At 47.1% G+C, this 7,408-nt stretch overlaps 1 protein-coding gene across 8 annotated transcripts in view; it reads right to left on the reverse strand.

Annotated features, from left to right (window-relative positions):
- Nucleotides 1-5,230, reverse strand: part of LOC112982201 (CUGBP Elav-like family member 4) — a 717,445-nt gene extending 712,215 nt beyond the window's left edge. For all 8 annotated transcript variants that reach the window (XM_026098419.2, XM_026098415.2, XM_026098417.2 and 5 more), the window contains exon 1: nt 4,713-5,230. In XM_026098419.2, coding sequence (XP_025954204.1) covers nt 4,713-4,992 — 280 coding nt within the window. In that variant the 5' untranslated portion in view covers nt 4,993-5,230. The remainder of the gene's footprint in view (nt 1-4,712) is intronic.
- Between the last annotated feature and the right edge of the window lie 2,178 nt (nt 5,231-7,408).

Raw genomic sequence — 7,408 nt, forward strand, 5'->3', positions numbered from 1 at the left:
CTTATGTTTCAATTATGGAGGAGTTTATTCAGCACCTGTATTGCGTTGTGCTTCTTTTCAACTAAATTTCCATTTCCCAAAGGCTATATGCATGAATATGTATACATCCCTCTTTTTCTGTATGTATACACACACACAAATCTATACATTTATACATATATACAAATATATCTTCTTAATTGAACGTTCATTGTCATTGCACCTCTGAATTTCTGAGATATCTAAAATCTTCATAATCATGCTTAGACTTAACAAGGATTTAATCTATCTATCATCTATCTTCGTAATCAAACAGAACAGAATATAATGAATGGAAGCTTTGCTTACCTACCCCCCAGGTGTCTTAAATTCCAGAATTATTTATACTTTTGAGAAGGTAAAGCAATAGAAGAGCTGGAGTATTCTTTTCGTACTGCATTTTTCTAGCTGCATTGACTGCTCATCGAGTGAGGCTTGGGTCAGATAGGTACACCGTCCTAACCACAGGACGGCTGTGGTGGATATTGTGGAGATTTTATGGGTTTTATGCATTTTTTCCCCCTAAATGAGGGTCGAAAGAACGTTGTCGCTTTCAGGTCTATGAAAAACTCTTGTTTTCCCACTGCACACTATCTCCACTCTTTAAGTGTACTCACCCGCGTGTGTTTCAGTAAATCTCAGTTAAGTGTGGAATGCTGATTTCTTCTGACTTCCTAAATAGAATATTATGGAGACCTGTGTGTTTTAAATTAAAATACATTCCAGGGCTTGGGTACAAGTATGCTTCGATAGAAAAGGCTGTTTAAACCTTTGGGGACAGTCCTATATTTAGATTACATTAATTCATAAATATTATACTAAATACCACTTAAATTGGCCTTAAATGACTTCAAAGATAATGCATTATAATATGGCTGTCCTGAGAGCACTAACCTTTATGTCTCCCAGTAACTCAGCCTTTAAGCATACTCCACTGCTAGATAAGAAGGGGGGAAGTTATGAATGAATGGCTTGCTAAATTGTTCAAGTGTGATTAGTTAACTCTGCGCGCGCGTGTGTGTGTGTGTAAGCGCGTGGGTGGGTCAGCTCAACCCTGGTAGATTCATACCCGCGGATCTCAGCACACAGCCTCTTCCCAACACTAAAACAAAGTACCACAGCGGGAGTGTGTTCCTGCCCCGTGTGGAGAGAAGCAAGGGCTGGGGATATATGTAACAGCTAAGCTCGTGCCACGAAAGCTTCTTTTCTCAGGGATCTGGCAATCCTTTCCCGCCTTCCCTCGCAGGCTGCTTCCCCCGCACCCCTTTCTCTCTTCGTGTGTCTGCAGAAGGATCGAGCTCCCCTGCCTCTTCCCTGGTATCTGGCCTGGTATCAGGAAGGGCTGCTGATGGCAGAACCTGGGACTTCACTCTCCCTTTTTGGTAGTTTCTTGGGAGGGGGGAATAATCATTTACTTTATCTTCAGGTTCTTAATTTTGTATTTCCGCCTGCTATACACAAGGATCACCATAGGATCTCTTCATAATATTTTGAAGCATATACATCCTGCACTCTCATTTCAATGGATTTACACCTGAAATCACTCCGATTGCTACATTTTTACTCTGAGCTAAATCTTCTTCTTTCCCTACCCCCAACACAAGCACACCTTCTTCCCCCCCCCACACCAGCTAGTTCTTCATACACTTAAATAAACTATTAACCAGTATTAACCCTTCAAGGTAAACCGCTGCCTCAGCCTCATTCCCTGGATTAGGAATGAAATTAACTGAGAATGATGGATCAATTAATGTATAAACATTATGCATCGGTTATGAAAAGCATCTTGGGGTTTCACGTTGCCATCCTACCCCCTTTGAGCCAAGTTGGACTATATTTATGCAATTCTTCAGCTATGCCTCCAAAGAAAAGCAAAAATAAGGAGATCTGAGAGAATACTATGCTTCACATGGCTGAATTTAGAGAAGGGAAAGGGAAAAAATGTATTAAAAATGAAAAGAAATGAAATAAAATAAAGCCAAACACAAACCTCATCCTTCAAAGCCCCATCATGCTTTTTGACTTAATAGTAATTAATCACTACTGGCAAGAAAGTAATTTTTTTCCAGGTAGCCAGAGGCACATTTTTATCAGGATTAGCTAATAAATCAGCGGCATCGCTAGAAAGGAGTTCAAACTCTTCTCGGATGTACTAAATAAAACCGATCTCTGAAACGCTGGCAACTCGGTGTCTGTTGAAGCTTCACTCAAACCCTCGCCTGCGATGTAACAATCATCATCATCATTTTTCCCTCCAAAGTCCAGAACTTCTAGGAGGTTAAAAATGACTATGTTTCTTTCAAGATGAACTCATGCAATTTGGTTTGATGAGGTGACAAGATTTCCCACCTGGCTTTTTTCCTAGGCTGCAGCTTTAAAACAGAGTGAAATGAAGGGAAATGAAGTTAGTATCTTGCTTAATTCAGGAATATGTGTTAAACACATCCAAGCAAGATAAATGATCCCCCTCTTTCTCTCTATCTGTCCCTCCCCCCATTCCTGAGTTTGTGTCTATGAATTCAGACATACGGTACGAGAGAAACTGAACTGCAAGAGGCAGAATCTCATCTATGAAATAGAAATTAAAGTTAGCGCATAGCTTGATTAATTGCAGGTTTAAAACAGAACAAAACAAAAGAATAAAATCTCATCAACAAAGCAAAATACCCCCCCCCCACCAAGAAATCTCTTATCTAGATGTTAGCTCAGAGGTTTCCGCTACATCGTATTGAGGTGATTCTCTTCGGTGTAGCTTTTACTGTTGTTATTTTTATTTTAAGGAGACCTGAGATAATTTTTACAAACACATGCGCACACACAGAGGCTCAGTGGCTACTCTCACTATGCTTCATGTATTAGGCAGAACCTCCCAGGACCTCTCCTTTCTTGCACTTTTTACTATTATTTTTATTGTTATTATTAATAATTATTATAGTATGGATATCTTGTTTAAATGGTACACATCCGACCTTGATGTTGTTTCTAGGAAGCTAGTCTGAAAGGAAAGCGAGGTTCTGAAGGGTTACACTGATCATTACTAATACGAGACGGGTGTTTGGAGGGACCGGCAAAGAAGGAAGGAAGAAATACCCTATAACTTGGACTGAATCCCCAATCTCTGATCGCTAGATATTTTCTCTAGCCTGTGAGATATTGGTAGTTTGCACAGTCTGGTATTTTCATTCGCATTTCCTGAGGGTGGAAGAGAGGAGGGGAGTGAGTGGGAAGGGGGAAGAGATGCCTCCTAAACATGCCATTAAGTTTAAGATTTACAACTCGCCAAGGCAGCTGGAAAGCTGGGAAGCCAATAATGCCGTTCCCAGTGACTATCCCTGCCAGGAGTCCACCAGGCTGGAGTAGAGGCTGGTACTGAACCTCTCCGTTAACAGAGCAACTTCCACTCCCCCATAGCCCCCTGAAAAAACATATCTCCTCTTGAGCTAGATCTGCAGTCACATCCCACTCACTTCAAGGTCTATTTTTTCTTTTTATTATTATTTTTAAATACTACATTTTTAATGAAATAGATACAAAACTACAAACACACATTTACAGAACCTGAGTTAATAACATGTCTTGCTTCGCTCCCAGATCTCTCCTGCTCCTAAGTGGGGCTACCATGCAAATTACCTTCAACTTCCTCCCTGTGAGTCCTACTTTCCTACCTGGGGGTCTGAGCATCTCCCCCCACTATATACACCCTCCCCCCCCACCTAAAACGTAGCATCCTCTATCTGAAATGCACCTTCGGAGAGTCTAACCAGGGAGAGGAGCGGGCAGAGTCAGAATGAGCGAGGCATCACACGGGGAGCACGTCTCCACTTCCTTGAAAGAAAACCCAAAAAGTTCCCAGGATGGACTTTGGGCACATTAAAGTAGCGCTTTGAATATATCTGTTTGGAGACTTCTCTCCCTCTGGAATTGAACTGCAACCCGTGCCTCCTGGCTCGCCCCCTCCAACACGCACACACTTTGCGATTTCATTCGCCCCCTGCCTCCCCCCGGCTTGAGATGGGCTTTTTTATTGTTGTTTATATCTCTGTTCCCACGCTGAACAAAAATAAAATTAAATAACCCCCCTGAGCAACTCACTCTCCTCCACTCCTGGCTTCGAAGTGGGCTAAAAATAAGAACCCTACTAACAACAGTAAAAAAAAAAATAAAAAGAAGAAGAAGAAGAAGAAGAAGAAAGCATTGGTGCCTAACACACAACAGTTGTAAAATAGGGGCTTCCCAGCTCCGCGCACATACACACACACACACACACCCCTCGGTGGAAAATGTGCGGCTCCGAAAGATAAATAAAGAAATCCTCTTAATCTTTTTCAGCACCACAGTCTGTGGACAGCTGCCTGCCAGCCGAGCCTCCCTCTCTTTCTCTTTCGCCTGGACTCTCCGGCTTTTTCAAGTGGCTGCATCTCAGCAAAAAAAGCAGGGGAGGGAAAGAAATAAAAATACTAATAAAGAAATAAAATAGAGCTGACCCCCTTCTTTGCCCCTCTCTCTTTTCTTTCCAGGAGGGTCTATTATTTCTTTCCCTCTACCCCAGCAAGCTGCCTCCGCCCCCAGCCAGCTGAAAATGAAATAAAATGAAATGAAATCGAAAGAAAAGAGAGAAAGAGAGACCCAGAGAGGGAGGGAGAGCCTGCCTTCCTCTCCCGATCTCTCCCGGGAAAGTTCAGGAGGTAACTCACCTTTGTGCATGCCAGTGAACCTGTCCTTCAGCACCGTCAGTTCATAGATCTTCCCGAACTCCTCGAAGAGCGGTTTGAGGTCTTTCTCGTCCAGGTTACGGGGGATCTGCCCAATAAAGAGCTTAATGGCATCGTGGTCCTTCATTGGGATGGTGGATGGGTTTCCGGGACTATGGTTTAATCCGTTCATATGCCCGTTGGTGCTGGGGTTGCTGTGATTGCTACTCAGGCTGGTATTGTCTGGTTGTCCGTTTGCTAACGTGGCCATCTTTATATACATAGAGAAAATCTTCTTTCCTTTTTTTCCCCCTCTTCTTTTCTCTCTCCCTCCCTCTCTCTCTCTCTCTCCCTCTTTCACACACACACACACACACTCACACACACACACACTCCTCCCTCTCCGTCTCTCTCTCTCTCTGGGTCTGATCTGATTTTTTTTTTACATTGAAGATCTGTGTCCTTTCCGTTTAAACAGGCTGGATCGGTTCAAATTCCCAGCCAGACTAGGGGGTGGGGTGTGAGTGTGTGGATGTGTGTGTGTGCGGGGAAGGGAGGCTGGGGGTGGGGGATTGCTTTTGCCTCTACTCTGGCTAAACCCCCTCCTCCCGACCAACCACCCCCCTGTCTGTCTGCATGGGAGAAGCTTAATGGTATCTTCCAACACAGCCCCTGGCTATAAATAGCACTAGGCGCATGGCTCTTTGAGAGACAGTCAATTTCTATTGTGCCAAGTGAGCAAAGGGGAACGGTTGCGTTTTTAGGACCAATGATGATGATTTTTTTTCCTTTTCCTTTGCAAGCCCTCCGATCAATCGCTGTCGTTATAATTTCAGTGATCATCGGGAAAACTGCCTTTTATTTGAGAGGGGGAAAAAAAAACCCGAGGTGTTCTGACTTTTTCCTATTATGATGATGCCTGTTATTTATTATTTACGCTTATTATGATTTCTCAATTGATAATAAAAGCAGTTCAGATACGGACGAATCCTCGGGCTCAGAGGTTGCTTTTGCTGTTGTTGTGGTTGTGATGTTACAAGCTCTCTTTACTATATCTGTTCTTGTTGCATCTGAAAAAAATGCATGCTCTTTAAGCTTTTTTCTTTAATTATGCTGATGCTGATGACATCAAGCTAGGAAAGGCGCAAATTGTATTATTGTAGGTCTTTGGAGGGAGAGGAAAAAATCGAGATGACTGTTGTTAATTTTTACGCTGCCGATATTTATTTTACCTACAGTCAGCGCGGGCGTTATCTCCTATACTAGCTACGTGTGTGTATGTGTGTATTGGAAAGGGATTGATTAGATAAGATTTCCTTGCCCGACTCTCAAGCCGTCAGGATATTCTGTCTCTCTCTGATGGAAACATAAATCGTATTTTGTAGTCATCAGGGATCGGGAGTTGCTTGTCCGAACAATGCTCTCCAGACACAGAGTACTATATGGTGGAAATGAAATCAGCTCTCCTTCCACAGCATCTGGGGTGGGGAGGGCCGGGAGGCTCGGATTAAGGACACTACTCCCCCTTGTCCCCCAAATAATAATAACAGTAATCCGGAGAGTAACAAAACAAGGCGCTGCGTGTGCTCGGAGCAGTCCCCCCCGCCCCCCGCCCCGGGCTCCCGTGCAATCTGTGCGGGGATGAAGCTCGCAGAAATGCCAGCAGGCGGGCTCCGAGCAGCCTCCGAGTTACCTGGCCTGAACCCCCCCGGCAGACACGGCCGGCTGCAGCCGCACGGCGCCGGGACGACTCCCCGCTGCCGCGGCGCTGCTCGCAGCCCCCGGCCCGCGGCGTGGGGCGCCCCCCGGCACGAAGGGGGCTCCCAGCCATTGTTCCCGGCGCCGCCGGCTGCTCCCGCGGCGGAGGCGGCGGCGGGGCCCGGGGGGCGGGCTGGGAGCGGGACCCCCCCCCCGCCCCGGGCCGCCCGTCCCCCGGGAGCGCCGGGGAGGGCGCCGGTAACACGTGTAGACGGAAGGGGCAGCCGTGGAGGAGGGAGGTTATTAGTTTAAATTTGCAACGTTCCCGCATGCTTTATTGACCAGGATATATTTACTGTTATTAAAAAAAAAAAAGAAATAAAAAACAACCTTCGTAGCCAGGACCACTTTTCAAATTTATTTGGGTTTCGCTTTAATAACAGAGCGGCGAAACGGCGTCCTGCCTTTCTCCCTCACCACCCCCCCAACCAAAAAAAAAAAAAAACCAACCCGAATAAAAACAACCCAATGCAGGTGGCTCTCGGATATTACTACTACTCCTGTGGCTGCGAGCCCTGCGGTGCCTAAACGAGCGCGCCCCGGCAAGGGGCAGAGCGCGGAGGGGCCGGATCCGGGGTGCTGGGCAGCGCCCCGGGGCCGCGCCGGGGCAGCGGGCGGGCGGCTGCCCCCCTCCTCCTCCTCCTCTTCCTCCTCCTCCCTTCGGCGGATAAAGGCGGCGGCGGCGCGGCCGCGGAGCCGGTTCCCGCAGGCGGCGGCGGGGCAGGGGGCAGCCCCGAGGGGACGGCCCCGATGGGGCGCCGGCCCCCCCCCCTCCGCGGCCGGCACCTGGGGGCGCCGCCCGAGCCCGGCCCCGGGCAGCCGCGGAGCCTCTCGCCGCCTTTTACGGCTCTTCAAATATCTTTGGCCGCTAATGGGGAGGCAGCTGCTGCCAGGCGGCTGCTGCCGGGCCGGTGGCGGGCGCAGCGCATTGTCTGCCTCCC

Source organism: Dromaius novaehollandiae, chromosome W (assembly GCF_036370855.1).
Source record: "Dromaius novaehollandiae isolate bDroNov1 chromosome W, bDroNov1.hap1, whole genome shotgun sequence".
Lineage (NCBI taxonomy): Eukaryota > Metazoa > Chordata > Aves > Casuariiformes > Dromaiidae > Dromaius > Dromaius novaehollandiae.